The sequence below is a fragment of the Electrophorus electricus genome, chromosome 3 (assembly GCF_041902795.1).
Source record: "Electrophorus electricus isolate QZ-2024a chromosome 3, ASM4190279v1, whole genome shotgun sequence".
Lineage (NCBI taxonomy): Eukaryota > Metazoa > Chordata > Actinopteri > Gymnotiformes > Gymnotidae > Electrophorus > Electrophorus electricus.
Window position 1 is genome coordinate 35,653,251 of NC_137499.1, and position 18,332 is coordinate 35,671,582.

Genomic DNA, 18,332 nt, shown 5'->3' on the forward strand with positions numbered 1-18,332 from the left:
GCTGAACATAATTTTTTTTATAAACCATTTGGATAAAAGAAACCCAACCGTAAACATCCTCTTGCATAATTTTTCTTCCTCTTGTATAATTTGGGACAGATCCCCCCCGCCATGTGATATGATCAAAAATTTCAAATAAATTGATTTTCATATACTTGAAGAAGATTACAGGTGAGTAAGAGATGTAGAGAGATTCAAAATTGTAGTAAAGTACACAGCGTAAAAAACGTTTATATGTCTGTGTATATATAATATTTATTGGGCTGTGCTTTCCCTGTGGGAGGCTGTCTCATATATGCCTCTCTTCAGGCTTACGTATGTAGAGTGCGACCAGTGGCTGAGCTGGGGGGTTATCTGAAGTGCGGGGTGTTGTGCGTGCGCTCTGAGCAGCGGCGGGGGGTCTGCACGCGTTCTGCCGGTGCTGATGGTGCTCTCTGCTCCCCCTTCGGCTGCAGCTACACATCAGAGCTTTTCTACGAGGGCAAGCTGATGGCAAGCGGCAAGCAGCCTCAGCACAAGGACTTCTACCCTCTGACCTTCTTCACGGCTCGCGGCGAGGACGTACAGGAGAAGAACAGCACAGCTTACTACAACAACGCCGAGGTAGCGTACCCCTCGCCTGCTGGTTAAGAGCACGTACGCCAGCAGTGTAGTGGCCTGATCAGAAATCACTTATGCCACCACAGTACAACATTCTCCACCCTTCCTTCCCTGTCGTCGTGGTCTGTTGGAACTTAAGCTGGAAGTGTTCAGTAAAGACAAGGGGAGGGCATGGCAGGTTTCAGCGGAGCTGAGCCTTCTTTGGGTGCAGGTGTTCGAGATTGTGGAGCGCGTGGAAGAGATGAGGAGGAAGTGGCCTGTAGCCTGGGGCAAGCTGGACGAGGGCAGCATCGGCGTGGTGTCGCCCTACGCCGACCAGGTCTTCCGCATCCGCGCCGAGCTCCGCAAGAAACGCATGCCTGAGGTCAGCGTGGAGAGGGTGCTCAACGTCCAGGGTGAGCGCGGCCGCGTGGGAGGACCTTAGTCCATCAAATCAGAACTTGCACATATGGGTCTCGTGCAGGGACTTTTTTTTGTTGTTGTTGTTGTCTTCATATCCCCCGAATTTTGTTGTGAAGTAAGTTTGTATGAACGTATTCCCGACAGATTCATCAAGCACTTGAAAATCCAACAATTTGTTCTACGTTCCCATTGTAAACGTTTGCACAGTAGTGTTCATTCATGAGAGTTTTGTATTAGCGTATTTGAAAATTGTTGTAAGGCTAAGTGCCCTGCCCCGATTTTGTCCAGAAGCATCATTCATAAAAACGTCATCCTCTGATTTTAAAAAAAAGAAGAAGAAAAAAAAAAAAAGCTTTCCCTCTTTTCATAGATTAGCATAAGAAACCCATCAGGATTATCACATCTGCTGTTGCGATTAAATTGCTGTGTGAGAGTATATCAGGGTGCCAATTAATTTTTATTTTCATCCATATTATGGTGAGTACAACCTATTTGACCTCAACCATCATTCTAGTAGGATAGATTTAGTTTGTGTGCTGTTATATGGCTGATTTAAGATGCAGTATGTGGCCATGGATGGTGTTTCTAGAACAGCGAGAGAGGAGCGACTGAAGGCCTGTTACACTGCGACTTTGACCACGCTTGCAGGAGCAGCAGTGGTTGAAGAGCTAGATTGGTTTGTGCATAATTGATGTAATGGACGACTACCTGGGCTTGTGCACTGAAATTGCCTTTGAAGGGGTCCAGGTCCTCAGGTGCTCGTTTCCCACAGTGATTAGTGTGAAATAATTCTGTTCTGTCCCATGATAACAAAGTCTCAAATCATAGTTGATTCACTGAAATGTGGCACGGTCCTCTGAAGAGAGTGGTTGTTGCGGTGCAGTGACCCCCGACTCCCCCCACCCGCAGGTAAGCAGTTCCGTGTGCTGTTCCTGAGCACTGTCCGCACGCGCCACACCTGCAAGCACAAGCAGACGGCCATCAAACGGAAGGAGCAGCTGGTGGAGGATTCCACAGAGGACCTGGACTATGGCTTCCTGTCCAACTACAAGCTCCTCAACACAGCCATCACACGCGCTCAGTCCCTGGTGGCCGTCGTGGGAGACCCCATCGCGCTGTGCTCCGTTGGACGCTGCAGGTAACCCAACACGCATGGGACAGAATCCACAAGCCAATCAGTCAGACAGTCAGTTGGAGTCAGTGCTTAAAAGCCCCTTTAGGCGGTTGAGTGACAGATGAGTGAAGATAGTACAGGTTGGTGCTTAGATGTGTGTGTGAATGCTATGCATAAGAAATGCAAATTGGTGTTATTTTAAGCAGTGTAGTGATTACGGTTATTAATTGCAATGGAAAGTGATTAGTGCATTGTAATAAATAATCATGGTGCTACTGCCACAGAAATGGCTGCAATTTGTCAGGCTGCTTGAACACCTGTGACGATAATTGTCCCGGAACGTCCGCCATTGATCAGTGACTCCCAGTGCACATACTGAAAAGTCCCATGATTGATTGGACTGCTAGTAGTGTAGAGGCGAAGACACCCAATTGTGATGCAGCAGTGTACATTATACTTTACCGTGTAGCTAAACAGTGGGCATTGTAGTTTGCCAAGTGCAGGCCTTTCCCAGTAAGCCACTTCCATAAACCAAAGCTGGTGTTTTAATTACTGTTTAATTACCATTTATTAATTGTGATTTGTTAATAGTGATTTCTCTGTGTGGCTGATTGGGTGGCCTGTGGTGCCAGGAGCAGGTGGGAGGGTCCTTGGGCGGAGTGGCAGTGGCTTTCTGGTGTGGCCGAGCATTTCTGGCTGAGAAGGACGGGCATCAGGTCTGGCACGCTCCAGCCTCACACTGTGCCCTTTAGCGGCTTGAGCTAACGAGGGAGAGCAACGCATGGCGCCTGCCACCTGCCACCGCCGACGTGGGAGAGAGGCGGCGTGAAGCCGTGGCACCTGCCAGCGCCTGGCTGAGATTGGGGGGGCCCCCCGATAGCAGGGTGATGTGTGTGGCTGCGCATGGCCAGGGCGTGTCTTTACTCAGGCCGGCGGGGGGGGGGGGCACGCGAGCAGGAAATGGTGGCAAACCTGCCATGGGAGCAGCTGTATGCGCCAGCGTGAGTTAGTGAGTTGGGGGGGCGCACATGTTGTGAAGTACAGGCTTTGATTCATAACTTAAATCCTGCCTAGCGACTGTGAGGGTGTCTGTTCAGTAAGAGAATAAGATGTTTCTGTCAGGGTGTATGGCAGAGGAGTGTAAAATCTGTGTGTGTGTGTTGACATGCACTTCTTAAGAGGACTGTCCATCAGCCCCTGCTCACTGATGCCTATCCTCCGTAGCTACAGCTCCCCTGTCGCTATGGAGACTGTTGCATCAGCCAATCGCTGGCGTCTGGTCACAGGAAGTGTCAAGCCGAAGGGCCCAGCAATTAAATGAATCTGTGTTCGTGTGTTGTGGTGGCAGGAGACGCAGTGCTCAGAGACAAACTAATGCCCCAACACCGTGTTCAACAGCTTCGGTGATTGGGTAATCTAAAGGTTAGCTACTAACTCATGCATTCTCTAGCACAGACTTCTATACATAGCCCACATTCACCACCAACAGATTAGTTTCTCACTACGGTGAGAAAGAAACGCATTACCAATTTTTGTCGTATAAGCAAACCCTCCCCTTGCCTCAAAAAATGAATTAATTTCTAAATGAAATAATAATAAAATTTAACTCCTTTTGTGTATTGTGCGTGTATATAGTACATTCAGCTGAATGTTATCTGTAAATATCACAAGTACTCAAAGCTAGAAATGATTAATTATAGACACGCAAAAGGAATCCCCATCGTATGCGAAGCTGATGCGATCGACAACTAAAAAGCGCCAAGTCCTTGTCAAGGAAGGTAACGAAACAATGTTTATTGAATTTATATTTCATATCGCACACCATTTGCACTCATGTTACATTCACAAGCTTGCTTAATCAATTAATTAAAGGAATAAGTCGAGAGGCCGTGCTTTATATCACGGAAGGGGGTGCTGATGCGAAACGAGTCAAATCTGCTCTTTACCCATGAGCTAATAACAATAATACTCAGCCTCTCGTTCTTTTTGCATTTATGAAAGTATTTATTTTAAATGGTATTCACAATAAACCATCCGTTGCCACTGTAGTCTATGGATGAGCTCAATGTAAACTTTGGTTTCAAAGCCAAATAATGCCTAAAGTATACTCCATCCTTTGACAAAACAACTGATTAGAATTTCTGTTTCTCACTGTTAATTCACGTTGTCAATCAATCAGATCTCGGAGCCGGAACGATCTATTTTCTAAATAAATTATAGCTGCGGTGATTGACAGTAATGAGCTCAACACCACGGTAGGCATCACACAACCGCAGTAATATGTTTGTCACAGCCTTACTGGCAAGTGTTTGCTATTTAGATCAGCTGAGGGCAGCATCAGTTAAGATTCCTAAAAGTCTGTTAAATGCCTTTATTCTGTTGGAATTCTATTACTGGTTTATACACTGATGTCCATAGTCCTGTCTAACCATTGCATCTGCTTTATATCTTTCAACATTCTCATCAAGACCGTTATTAGTTAAATCAGTTATGCCTCTTCAAACTTGAGCGTGTTCTGTGAAACAGTTTGCATTTTTGAAGGGGGGCGAGGGGGGATTGAAGTGAATTGCTGCGTCATTAACACAGGATGGCACAAAAAAGAACTCGACATGACAGCTTCTCTCATTTGCCTAAATAATTTCTTACCATATACTGCGACGGAGCTTTCAAGTAATTATGTAACTCAAAGTATGCTGAAACCTCACACCTATCCATGACAGCAAATCTAACCACTAAGGATTTGAGGTTGTTGTGAATATTCATAGAGGCTTGACTCATAATGAATTAATGTATGTGTCTTTTATGGTTTGCTTGTCTGTAATGACAGCTGTAGACCAAGAGAAATAATTTCTTGGGCTATGAAACCCAAATCATAATTTCAACTAACAGAAGAGAAAATATCGAGCTAAACCCATGTGACTATGGGAAGGGTGTGTTTCGTCATCAGCAGCTCTGTGTGCATGCAAGAGCAAGCCCATATTATTGAAGTGGTGTGGGTCGTGGGGCAGCAGGGGTCAGGAGTGGTGTGGTGTGGGGTGTGGGTTCATGGGATTGAATGTCCTTGCCCCAGATGTCTCCTGTTTGGAGTTAATGGCACTTGTCTTCACAATGGACACTAATGACTTCAGCAGAGATGCACCGTTGTATAGACTGTGATTCAAGCCTCCCTTACTCCACCCATTAATGCAATTAGTGTTTTCATTACTTCAAAGTACCTGCAAAAATCACCAGCCAGCCTGCGCAGCATGGTCATCTGGAGGTAAACCCAGAGGCCTGTGATGTCAGGGACACTTATTGAGACCGAATTACCCAAAAGGAGGCCTTGACTGTTCCTTTCTGGCTTCCAGATCCTTTTTGAGCTTTAGTAAAAAAAAAAAATGTTAAAATTGCTTTCTGCTTTTTGAGCTCAAAGGACGAGTTTACCCCTCTGATTAGGTTTGGGTACTGACTGTCAAGTTTCCACTTGGTAGGGGTTTTACCTCTGCTGAGAGGCTGGCTGTGTGCACGTCTCAGCAGGGTCTCAACAGGGCTCAGCGAGCTCCCACCCTGCTGCCGCTGCTACTCGTCCTCACATCGCTTCCTAAATGAACGCCCTGCGATGCGGCTTTGAAAAATGCAAGGCATCTCGTTTGTTGACGTGAGATTGATTTGATCATTTTATTTATTTATTTGTTTTGTGTGTGGGTTGGTGGGGTTGATGTGGTTCTCCGCCTCTTTTTTAAATTTTTATTTTTATTATTTTTTTAAATGTTTGCATGGAGATGGAGGGCTGCTCCCTCCGGGCCATATTTGGCTTGGGTGGCCATGTGGTGGGGTACACAAGCCTCTCTCATGTCATGGCAGGGGTAGCTGAGCCAGTCAGTGCCCTGGCTGCTGTTCTCAGTGCTCTCAGCTCTTACTGCTAGTGACAGTCACCCAGCATAACAACTGTGCCCGAGGGCTCCAGGCACATACTAGCTTGCTTTCACATGTAGGTCGGTAGCTTGGATCCGCTGTCCTGTCAGCAGCATGACTCTTTCACTCTGGTTCCACTTTGGTTGCGGGCCTGCTTTAACCTTACCTATTTGTCACATTCTAATCCAGTTCTTTATTTTTTGGAGACTACAGTATGGTTTGCCGATTTAAGAGTTGCACTAGAGTGGAAGAGCTGGATCAGGGCTGTGTGTGTGTGTGTGTGTGTGTGTGTGTGTGTGTGTGTGTGTGTGTGTGTGTGTGTGTGTGCGTACACACCGGGCACCTTTGAGCGTGGAACGTCTTGCTCACCATGCGTATGACTCTCTGGACTCTTGCACAGGAAGTTCTGGGAAACGTTCATCTCCATCTGCCACGAGAACGGCAGTCTGCACGGCATCACATTTGAGCAGATCAAGGCCCAGCTGGAGGCTCTGGAGCTGAAGAAGACCTACGTGCTAAACCCACTCGCCCCCGAGTTCATCCCCCGAGCCCTGAGACCCCAGCACCCCCAGGGTCCCGGCAAGCACCAGCATTCCCCACCTAAGGTATGAAACCGGCCGTCGGCCCACTGAGCTCAGCTGAGCGGACTCCGCTGCTACTACCCGCTGCAGAGCGTGTACCATAGTGAATACCATTCATGTACCAGTGCCAGAAGTAAGTTTCCCATCTTATTCTCTGTTCACAGCTGTGCAATGTTGTGTTGTTCGCCTGTAACAGATGAGTGTCTGTAGTCCACTTGATGATTTCCATCTGTTGCTTGTAGCAAGTTGCCTTTTTTTTTTTTTTTCCCTTTTTTTTTTAAACAAAAAAGACTGATAGCCAGTGATCTTGCCTCATAGCACATCCGAATTTCTGTGATTTATGGCAAGCACAGCTGGAGATGGAGGTTTCACGCAGTCTAGCATCAGCAGCGCTTTTAAATGTGCCAGGGGCGGGGGGGGGGTTGGTGTCCATGATCAGCGTTACCGCATACTCTCGCATACCCGCTCCTCAGGCTAATGCTGTTCGTACAGCCGCACAGAGCAGCATGTTTAATAAACACGTCACGAGGAATCAGTTTTCCATTGTCACTCTTTGAAATGTGAATAAGACCATACAAATGAGACGTGACTGGCCGTATGAGATGTGACAGACAAGGCCGAGTAGAACGCGGAATGGTCTGTTTCCATGGCATCCTGCGCTGCATTTTCCAGCGCTAATCAAGATGCGTCCGATACCCCAGCGAGACTCGGCTACCGATGACGCGCGTTAGTGCGTAGCTGGACAACATCAGCTCCACAGTCCATTCAGTGGTGACAATTCTTATTTCAGTCTTCAGTCAAATAATAATTATAATAAGGGGGGAAAAAATGCCAGACTGGCTTAGACATTATTCTGGTGAAGTTGATGTACAGGTCAGTGACTCAACAGCTGTCAGCAGCGGAGAGGGTGAGAGACTGGGTCTGTGGCAAGGTAACCCAGAGGAGATTTCAGCTTTCACATGGCGCAGTGAGAATTAACGTTGGATCAGGTCGGGTTAGAAGGCAGGCCAGGGCTGCGTGATTCCGAATGTTTACCTTGATTACGTCAGGGGTGGCGACAGTACGTTTAAGCAGCCTGGACCCGCATCGTAGAGCGGTGAGCTCCGTTTGTGGGTGGAGACAGAAATAAAAACATAAAATGGTAAATTATGCATGATTTAAGGCAAAATTTATATCAGCTTGTTTCTGTAAAATATGTGGCCGTATCAATGTTATTTGGTTAAATTTGAACCTCCATTGGGTTTTAAAAGAAATGTGTGAAGCAGCCATACCAGTTTGCTCCTCCCTTGTGTGTTGATTTCAGAAGGCTGCTTGTTAAGCCTGTGATCTACCACTTGTGTTGAGTAGACTAGAACACTGCTGCAGGTGAATGGCTCAGCCAAGAGTGTGTCCGTTCACTATGAAACAGACCAAAGTCCCCAGCTGTGTGATTAAGACATGCAGCAGTGGGTTTGCTAGGCTGTTAGGACACCCCCCCCCTAGCATCCTGGGAAATCTTCTGTCCTGCTTCTTTAATAATCAAAGAATTACAGTTAGAAAAAAAAAAAGACAAACAAACAAAAAAAAACAGTTTTGTTTTTTTTTTTTTTGAACAGCTCCCCCATCGTGACGAGCGATATTCCACCAAAAGGGAGCGATCAGTTGAGGCATTTCCACTTAAAAAACAGCTAATGCTTCCCCCTAAAATAGCTCTCGCAGACATGGCCCTCATCATTTCCAGCTGGGGGAGTGGAGTCGTGATGGGCAGAGAGGTGGCTGCGTGCGGGCAATGGGCTTGGCGCTGGCCCACACCCTCAGTCCGGCTAGCGCTCTGCCTCCGTGGCGTTGATGAACGCACCGTGGGCTCCGCCGGTCGGCGGGGGGTGCGGGGAGCGTGGGCGGGCCTTCCGACGAATAATACGTCAATCAATCCTGCTCCCTTAGGAGGAGAGAGGTAAACATGCCAGAGAAGATGACTGAGCAGAGTCCTCTCCCTCTCGAGCTGCCTCCATCTGCTCCACTATCCTCTCATTTTTTTCCTCTTTGTCTTTTTGTCTGTTGTTTTTCTCTCTCTCTCTCTCTCTCTCCCTCTCCCGCATGTCTTTCTTGAGCTTACTCATTCTCCCTCATTTGCTCTTAGTGTGTAAACCCTAAAGCGCTCTCTCTCTCTCTCTCTCTCTCTCTCTCACCCTTTTTTCCCCTTCTGTTGCTTGTTTCTCTTGTTCAGTTTCTGTTTTCCTTGCTTTGGTCCGTTTCTTTTAGTCCTTCCTCAAATGGTGAATCCATTATCTCTGTAGATGATAGGCGCCTCGGTCATTACCTCACAGTAAGCAAGACCCCTGTGGTAGTTTTGTGGGAGGACTTGCAGTAGCGGTACTAAACAAAGGCCACAGCTTGTTAATGTGATAAGAATTTATCTGGTTCAAAGTTTACTGCATTTACAGCTTCATAAATAAGTGCCAAAGAAAACACAGAAAACCGTTTTCAGGCTGTAAAAAGACTTGTATGCAGCTGGTTTCTTGAAGGGGCACTGTAAATGCAGTACATATGATGGCACTGTTTTGTCTGCGAGTCTGTGCAACTCTTTCTCTTTGCTTGTGTGTGGGTTTTTCTTTTTTTTTTTTTACTGACTTCAATTGCTCCTGAGAGCTCTCTCATAGCACAAAATATGATGTGCTTTGAAAAAAGTCCCACCAAACAAGACCAGAAAAGGCCACCTTTCTATCTGAGGTGATTTGATTCTGTGATTAATGGGCTCGGTTGCTATGGTGACAGTTCATTTTGAAAGCCAAAGCAACTTTTCTAAATAAAAGGCATGAATGGGTAAAGGGGGGAGACGGTATGTATAATGGACACCTGTATTAATAACGCTCTGAAACACGCTTCATTCTACCGACACAGACAGTTTTCACAGTGGCCTTTCAACAGCCCAGCGCTGCCCATGGCTGTTACATGAATCATGTCTCTTACTCTGCCTGAGGTAATTCTCAACGCCATCATTAGTTTTGTATTTTACACGTGTGCGTGTGCGTGTGAGAGGAGGGAGAGGGAGCGAGCATGTATACAGTGTATGTACGTGCTCTAATTTTAGAGCTGCAGTGGTATGCTCCAGGCATGATTGGCCCATTGAAATGGCGAAGGATGATATCCGCAAACGGCAGTCATGCAGTTGACTTTTCCAGCGACGCCGACCCCTGCGCAATGGCCGTAGCTGCTGGGCCGCGGGCGGGGCCGCCGACGCCCTTGCAACATCTTCCCGTAGCATGCGGTTGACATCAGTGGGCTCTGGTTCGGGAAGCCCCCGAGAGCCCCCTTCAATTGGAGACCCCTCTGTGTGTGTGCCTTTCAGAGTGGGGTTGCTGGGCGTGTACGCTGCTGAAAGAGGCTTCCAGTCTCTGGCTGGTCCTTCACCCATGCTTCTCCTTTACCTTCTAGTCATCTTCTCTAACCTCAAGCCCCCCTTCCCCACCTCCCATTTAGCGAGTCCTTTCCTCCACCACGACAAGGATTACCCAGCTGCGTGGGAGGAAGACAATGATTTGGACAAACCGGTGTGCCCTGTAGCGACTCGCTTCCTGCCGCTACGCTCACTGCTGGTTATTTTCAGCAAGCTGGATGTGGAAGCCCCAACCCTCCCCCGTGCTGTCAGCCCCGGTACCCAGCCTACGTTGACAGATACAGGGCCCGGAGGCAGACACCCCCTCCCTGTCTCCAGCATTCACTCATGCCTCCTTCTTCTCTCCACAGGCGAAAGGACAGCTTGCCAATCACTCGGAGCACTTCCCTCCGGAAGGCTTCGGTAAGTGGGTCTGACTCTCACCTTTCATCCTGTGTCGACTGACCTGTACTGACCAAGCCACCACTCAGGCTGGACCATCACTGCGGCCCATCAAGCTCTACTGTTCAGATAATGGCACTCTCTGAATCATTGCCATGTCGTAAGAAAGCCGGTAGCCAGTGTAGGACAAATATAGATGTTCGATGTTTTGCTTGTAGGATCACCTGGCATGTATTGGAAACTATTAGCCTGGTGACTTTTGTGCAAGGTCGAGAAAAGGGATTAGTGGCCAGGTAGGGGGTCTGTCCCCTCTGTCTTCCAATAATGGCTTGGGGGGGTGGGGGCTGTGCTCGATATCATTTACAGGGGGGGGTTTGCAAACACTGCCCCTGCAAACCAGGGTCATTAGGCTTGCAGATCGCTGCTCAAGCAGTCTTTGAGTTGGAGAAAGGGGGTGGGAGGAGCTTGTTTTGTCATTCAGTCATTCAGGCTGGGCAGAGTGTGGTGAGGCCAGTCAAAGGGAAAAGGGAGAACGCTTCCATCCAGTCCCAACGCTGGCCCTGCAACATGTCCCACTCACTCCAGTTTGCTCCCAGTTACCCTGGATTGCTGTGAGGGGTTCTAGTAAATGGGGTGTGTGCGAGGTGGTCATGGGACATCACGAGATCCTGTCAGCTAGAGTTTTCACAGTGAATTTTACATTGGAAATTCAGTTCAAATGTCAAATTGATTTCATCTTCCCTAAATGCTGGCTGACTGTCAGACATGCTGCGGCTCATTTGGAAATGTTGGCTTGCTCACCCTTCTTCCCCACTGTCATTAAGTCTTTTTCTGTTTTTTTATTAGCCATATTTATCTCTCAAGCAGCCGTACCTGGATAAAACCAGTTGAATATGTGAAGGCCTTTAGGCTCCAAGAATTTTGCATCCAAAAAATGGGCTTCAGTTGTAGTAAAAGCCACATCCCAAAACAGCATTGTAACAGGATGCATTCCCAACCCTTCTGCTGTTGCTTGTTCCCCTGCTAAGCATCAGCCATAGCCATTAGCAACCAGCTCTGCATACGTTGACCTCTGCACTTTGTGAGTCAGTGTGCTTTGCCCTCTCCGCACTCAGTTCACCATTCTCTCCCCGTGTCTCCAGTTCAGCCGAGCGCCACCGTGCTGATGGGGAACCCCATCCAGGCCTTCACCCCGCCCGGAGGAGGTGCGCCGACCACCGGCAAGTCACCCAGCCCCGTGCAGCGCATCGACCCCCACACGGGAGCCAGCATCCTGTACGTGCCTGCCGTCTACGGGGGCAACGTGGTCATGCCCATGCCTCTGCCGGTGAGAGCACGACAGCTGGACTTGGGGATGGGGTGGAGGTGGGCATGTGTTAATGAAGATGGATAGAAGAAGGGGGTTCCTTTTCTTTAGAGCATAGGTTTCTGAGCACCATTTTGCTGGGCCTCCTGGTTGAACAGAATGGGCAGTTGGAGCTGTATGGGCTCCTTCATGGATGTCTGGTCAGTGTTAATGAACCAGAAACTAACTGCATGTGTAAGTGAGGGTAAACAGCAACTGGAGCCCTCCCACCACTCTCTGTTCAGTTACTTACTTTTCCCAGAGCCGCTGTGTGTGATGGACAGCTAACGACCTTGTTGGCAAATACGTCATGGAGGCTTGCTTACTCAAACATGCTTGCAAGCTACTTGATTGACATTTGTGGTGACCCCCCCCCCCCCCCCCCCCCCAAAAAAATAAACAAAACCTCAGCCCAACGGATAGCAGTGGATAGGATATTGGTGATATCACCTGAGTGGTTGATCTTTATAACAGATTGGTCTCAAAAAGAAATCTATCTGTTATTTAAATCCTGTAGGAAGTATTCCCTAAAAAGGAGCATTCTTCACCCTTTTAAGCCCATAGGTTCTATGGTGTTTTTAATTTTTTTTTATTTTAATGTATTCTAATTAGCCATCACTGCTCTTATGTGGCCATAGTCTCACAATAGGTAATACGTGCATAAATCATTGAATAAAAAGCAAATGTAATGTGATGAATTATTTCTTCCTTTCCCTCTTCCTATGGCGTGCTTCTCCAGCTGCCTTGGCCGGGCTACCAGGGGCGCTTTGCCATGGACCCTCGCATAATGAGTCACCAGGCAGCAATGGCCGCCTATAACCTGAACCTGCGGCCCGCAGCTGCCAGCCGGGCGTCTCCCGTGCTCTACGGTCTGGGCCAACCCTCCGCCATGGGCCTCGGACAGCCCCCCGCCCCTGACAAGGAGCTGCTGCAGGAGCCTGGCGCCAACGGTACCATGCTCTCCTCTAGGGCTGTACAAAATATGTCAATTATTATTGCGATATTGGCCTTTGCAGTACCAATCCTGTATCAACTTGCAAATGAGATTACAGCGTTTTTTTTTTACTGCGTGTTCTCTAATTTTTCAGCTGCTCTAGATGAGTGTTCTGTGGGTGTTTTGATGAAACACATCATCAGACAAACAAATGATAATTTTGCTCAGAATAATGCAAGCTAACATTTCAACCACGTAACAGCAAGCATTCCTCAGTTTTCTTTCCTAACACGCTGCGAGGCACATTGCGGTTTCAGTATCCAGCAGCGTAGTTGCCATGTCTGTGGCCAATCATGCAGCCCTGCTCTGCACTGGACTTGTTCTCCAGCAGCGGTGTACAGTGCGGGGCTGTTGTAGCGTCTCGTGGGGGCCACGCGGAAAGGGAACAGAGTGAAAGCTGGGTGAACAGACCGCCGCATAGACAGCCCGGTCTGCACGAATGTACCCAGCTACTTGCCGGAAATGAACCAGTGCGCCACAGGCTCGGAATGCACGTCGGAGGGGGCGTGATAATGTGGCTTACATAAGGTGCTTGCGTTGAGTGAGCTTTCAGAGCAGGAGGCTGTAGCCTACTTCAACCACCCAAAAGCCACGGAGAGTGGGCTAGCTGATGCGGCTCTGATGAGCTGCCCAACAATGGCGTGCTGGAAAGCTTTGCTCTCCTCTAACCTCCTAAAGGGAGCGTTTTCCATTTCAAACACCTGAGCGGTCCACAGCATTGTTCGATTTTAGCACAAATAGTCCTAAACGCGGGTTGCACAGTCTGACCAATTGCACATAAATGGTATTTACAGTTATTCCACAAACAAAAAAGGTCCGATGCTTGGAAAAGGAAAGCCGTGCTCCTGTGAATGCTGCGGTCCGGTGTTGATGTAAAAGCGTACCGTGGCATTCAGCTCGTTTGGCAGAGCTTCCGCTGCCTTAAAGGCACATGGCGCGGTGATAAGGGGCTGGATTGGGGCTCTAATGTACTGTTGTGCTATACTTCCTCCTTACAGGGAAGGTTGACATTAATGGGAAAGTGGAGCATAGCAGGCTGCTAACACCTGAAAGGAAAGCCTCAGAGCTGAAGGAGAAACAGGTAGCGCTCTACTCCGCCACCCGCTGTTAGATGGCTAAGAGTTTTGTTGGGTACATGGCTCTTCTTCTGCACCTTCTGCTTCTTAGACTTTTCTCATCAAAGTATATAAAGACATCTTCCATGTGGGGTAAAAATCATCTGGGCTGTCAGACAGGAACGTAATGCTGCCACTGCTTCTGAGTCTTGTCATGGGTACCCTCCTCCACAGGGAGACCCCGAGCCTGTTCAGAACAAGAGCCCAGAGACGCACGCCGGCTTGGGCTTCCCTACCGGCCGGCTCCTGCGCAAGGAGCCGCCCGCCCAGCGCTCGCTCGGCTTCCACCTGGCCCCACCCCACCCAGGCTTTGCCCCGCCCCCCACCGCCGGCCCCTTCGCGCAGCAGTACGGCCTCCCTCGGCCCGCTCTCCGCGTGCAGCCCCAGCAGCCGGCCGCCGCTTTCCCCGCCTCCTTCTTCGGCGGCCACCCACTGGGCCAGCGTGGCCTGCAGTCGCCGGGCCTGGAGGGCCTGGAGGGGAGCGAGGGCCTGGCAGGCGGCGTGCCCGAGGAGCTGAAGGGTGCGGTGAGGGGCTTGCAGCACCAGCCCCAGCAGCACCAGCCCATGCGCCTCAACAGCTTCGGGGAAGAGAGTCTGGACTCTCTGCTGGGGGAGACGCTGGGTACGTTTGCGCTCGTCTCCCCACTTCCAGGCATCGATTGCATTGTTTTAAATGTCTTTTATTATATACAAAGTGCACTTTGTTTCTGTTTAAATTCCATTTTTATCAGAAGCCATTCAGGAAGTGCTGATGCATGGCCGTTTTGCATTTAAGTCGCATTTGAGTGTTGATGAAGGAGGATTGTGCTACTTTGTGCAGTCTACGTACTGTATAATGTGTGTAATGTGGGTTTTTCTTAACGCTGCCAGACAGTTTTTCCTGGTAGCAGCGTGACTGAAGACCGCCTGTGCTTTCACCCATGTGCTTCTTCACCCCCGCCGCTCAGCCTGATCGTCTCTGTGATATGTGTTTGTAGATGGCCAGAGCTGCTCGGGGCTGGACCCTCTGACCACCCAGCAGCAGCAGGCAGCGCGCCTGGGTCAGTGGGCCGAGCCGGGGCCCTTCCTCCAGGGCGCTGTGCCACCGTTCCCCCTGGCTCAGCAGCTGGCTCACCTGGGCCAGCCAGGCCTGCGACTGCCCCAGCAGCTGCTCCGAGCCAACTGGGGCCTAGGCCCGGCCGCCGAGGACGAGCCCCGCCCAGCCATGCCCAGGTGAGTCGGAGCTCCGCTGTGAACCTTAAGGCTGTTCACTATGGTTTGAGTGAACAGTAGTTTGGTTTGTGACAGAGACGTAGAACCATCTATGATATATTAGGCTACCATAGGCTCTTCTAATGAAGGTCTATTACTTAATTTTTTAATCTTAAGGCATGTTATTAAGTAAGTACGTTGAAACTAACGTGTTGTTACTGATGAAGGAGAGTCTGTCAATTCCTGCCATGTCCTATCATTTTCTTTTTCGAATCCGGCTTGGAACGCCGCTCCCTCCCTCTCGTCTGTAGGTTCCCTGGTCTGCTGCGTGAGATGCTTCCCCAGGAGCCGTGCGAGCAGCGCGACGGTGCCGACATGCCCCCCCCTCAGTCCCGCCTCCTGCAGTACCGGCAGGCGCAGCAGCAGCCCCGTAGCCCCGGCGAGCCACCCTCGCCCTCTGCTGCGCACAACCACGCGCCCGTCCCAGGCGCCTTCCCCTACCCGGAGAGCGGCCGGGAGCTCCCCTACCACCAGCACCAGGCCACCTTTGGCCAGGCTGCCTTCTCGCTGCCCCCCGAGAATGCAGCAGGCAGCCTGCCCATCAAGTACCTCCTCCCCGAGGCCCACTGGCCACACGGTGGCCTGCAGCAGAGCCCTGTGCTGGGCCCACCGCTGCCCTTTGGCCTGCACGCCCTGGGCCCGCGGCAGGAGCAGGGCCCCCTTGCACACTTGCAGCACCAGCAGCAGAAGCAGCTCCAGGCCCCTCAGAGCGCCCTGCACAGTGTAGAAGAGGTGAGGTGGCCCAGTCCCTGCGGTTCACTTAACCAGATTGATTCCTGTTGGACATATGGTACATAGGGTGCAACTTATTTAGTCTACTAAGAAATTCTGTTTCATCTCCCTTCACTGGAAATGCTGTAAAGTAGTTTTTGTGGTTGTTTTGTTTTGGGTTTTTTTTAATGTGGTTTTTATTTTAATTGCCTTTGAACCCATAGACAACAATAAGACAAGTAAAACATGCAGCAAAAAAAAAAAAAAACCCACTCTGCCAGTGAAGTTTGTGAAAGTCGATCTTGCTCCTCCCCCTCCCCTCCTCTCCCTCCTCTTCCTCTCTTTCAGTATGAACCGCGAGGGCCCGGTCGGCCCCTGTACCAGAGACGCATCTCTTCCAGCTCTCCCCAGCCGTACGTGGAGAGCGTGGTCCAGTGTAAGGACCCTCAGGACCAGCCCTCGGCCTCCTACAGATACCCCCCAGCAGACCTGTGGCCTGGACCCAACCCAGACCACGCTCCTCTCCACAACATTCCATGCAATGGAGCGAGCCACCTCGTCCCTCACAGGGACATTTTAGGTGAGTTTCACACAAGCTCCTGTCCTTTTGCTAGGTTATTCTTTTTTAATCATCATTTGCAGGAGTGCAATATAGCGTGTTGCTTTGAGGCGGACACCTGGCGCCTCGGAAATGAGCGTGCGGAGAGAGAGGCTGGGAGCATACTGAAAGGGTCGTGGATTTTCTCCCATATTTGTGTATGTACAGAGGCATTCACAGTCAAGACAGTGTAGGTTAGATATTGCAGCCTTTTCAGGTGTGTTTATCAAATGTTCACCTTTGTGCAGTATGTGGCAGTAGACTGCAGTGCTAGCTATGAAGGTCATGCAGATGTTTTAAAGAAATTGCATGTTTTTTCAAGTGCTCAGTAGAAATAAAATGACTTGGGAACTCAATTTTATTTCTATCTCACTAGATGTACATGGAAATTGCTTTTACTTGGACTCAAACCAGATGTAATTACCAAGTCAGCAGACGTTGATACAGAATTTGATTTAATTATTATTTTTTTACTCTGAACCCATGACCGAACAGCTTACCATTGCCTGTAAGGATGTGCACTGGTCCTCTTTTCAGTTTCTAAGGCGATGAACGCTGTGGAGGAGCACAGCCAGGCCGAGTGTGTGCATCAGCCTACCCACCCCGCCAGCCTCACGTCTCTCCAGCAACACGGACAGTTCCCACCCCTCCTGCCAACTAAGCAGACCCCGCCGGACCCTGGAGGAGGGGGCAGCACCAGCCCAGGTGGTGGCCCCCAGGTCCCCAGCCACTCCAAGGCTCCCACCATGTCCTACGCCAGCGCGCTCCGAGCCCCCCCCAAGCCCCGTCCCACGCCCGAGCAGGCCAAAAAGAACAGCGACCCTATCTCTCTGTTACAAGACCTTAGCATAGGGAGTTCAAATGGTAGCAATGGCTATTACTCATATTTTAAATAAGTAAATATATATGAAATATATACACCTGTTTAAGTGAAAACGATTAAAAAAATAGAATAACAATCGGAAAAAAATCAACAACAAAAAATGTCTTTTGATTTTGTCGTATAGTTAGACTTTTGCGTTTTATTATTTTTTACTTACTTTAGTTAGTTGGTTCTTTTACAGTTTGAAATCTGTGGTTTTACAAACAAAAATCAGCATATATATATCAAGAAATACCAAAATGTTGAAGAAAAACACACAAAAATTTATGAAACAAAACACAAAAAGATTTTTAAAAACACGGTGAATTGCTTGACCACTTAGCTGCCTGTCTTTCTTTCCCTCTAATTATGTCTGCTCTCTTTGCATTTACTGTCAGAAGTAAACTTGTTGAAGTGATTTTTTTTTTTAAACATTTTTCCCAGCTGGCTTTTTTTATGAGTTCCTTAATCATTATTGGTGTGTTTTCTCGTGCCAGCAGCTGAGTGGTGAACCAACTCCGACAAAAATATAAAAAGTTGTATAGCTGTAGACAAGCTTTTTCTCAAACTGTACATATGAATAAAGGAATTAAAGAGATGAGTGTGCCCTGTGCTTCGTTTCCAATAGCGACTCGCCTTCACCCTCTCGTTTGAGAATAAAGCCATCATGTCTATTGGATGTGACGGAGGAGAGATTATCAGTATGTTGTCTGTGCGTATAGTCTGATGATCTGCTGAATGTACAGGTGCTCCTTTGGGGTTTGCTGTTGGTGAAAGCTGATTTGCCGTGTTTAAAATGTCGACTTTAGCTTTAGCCTGTCCTGGCGGAGCTTGGAAAAGTTGGACCTGCGGAAGATTTCCTTTTGGACAAAACTCAAAAGCATGACAAAAAAAAGCATTCTGCAGTACGTACGTGTCGTTTTTCCTTAAGAGTTCCGCCACAATAGCGCTATATGAAGTAAATGCCACAGATTGTAAATGAGGATGGGCGTTTATGTAAAATGCATTAACAACTCGTGCTATTTTCACTAAAAATAACTGCAACAGAGAAAACAGATCGTCGCGAAATCACGCACAATTCTGCTCCGTTTCTAGCTGGGTTCTAGGA

The 18,332-nt window shown here is 48.8% G+C and overlaps 1 protein-coding gene across 5 annotated transcripts in view; it reads left to right on the forward strand.

The window, feature by feature from the left end:
• Positions 1–17,822, forward strand: part of helz (helicase with zinc finger) — a 32,505-nt gene extending 14,683 nt beyond the window's left edge. For 4 of the 5 annotated variants that reach the window (XM_081711306.1, XM_035521918.2, XM_081711308.1 and 1 more), the window contains 13 exons: positions 456–603; positions 812–995; positions 1,912–2,140; positions 6,411–6,615; positions 10,318–10,369; positions 11,491–11,675; positions 12,433–12,643; positions 13,686–13,768; positions 13,977–14,424; positions 14,780–15,014; positions 15,305–15,785; positions 16,113–16,344; positions 16,900–17,822. In XM_081711306.1, the coding sequence (XP_081567432.1) occupies positions 456–603; positions 812–995; positions 1,912–2,140; positions 6,411–6,615; positions 10,318–10,369; positions 11,491–11,675; positions 12,433–12,643; positions 13,686–13,768; positions 13,977–14,424; positions 14,780–15,014; positions 15,305–15,785; positions 16,113–16,344; positions 16,900–17,258 (3,052 nt within the window). In that variant the 3' untranslated portion in view covers positions 17,259–17,822. The remainder of the gene's footprint in view (positions 1–455; positions 604–811; positions 996–1,911; positions 2,141–6,410; positions 6,616–10,317; positions 10,370–11,490; positions 11,676–12,432; positions 12,644–13,685; positions 13,769–13,976; positions 14,425–14,779; positions 15,015–15,304; positions 15,786–16,112; positions 16,345–16,899) is intronic. The other variant, XM_081711310.1, reaches the window with a different exon arrangement.
• The last annotated feature ends 510 nt before the right edge of the window (positions 17,823–18,332 follow it).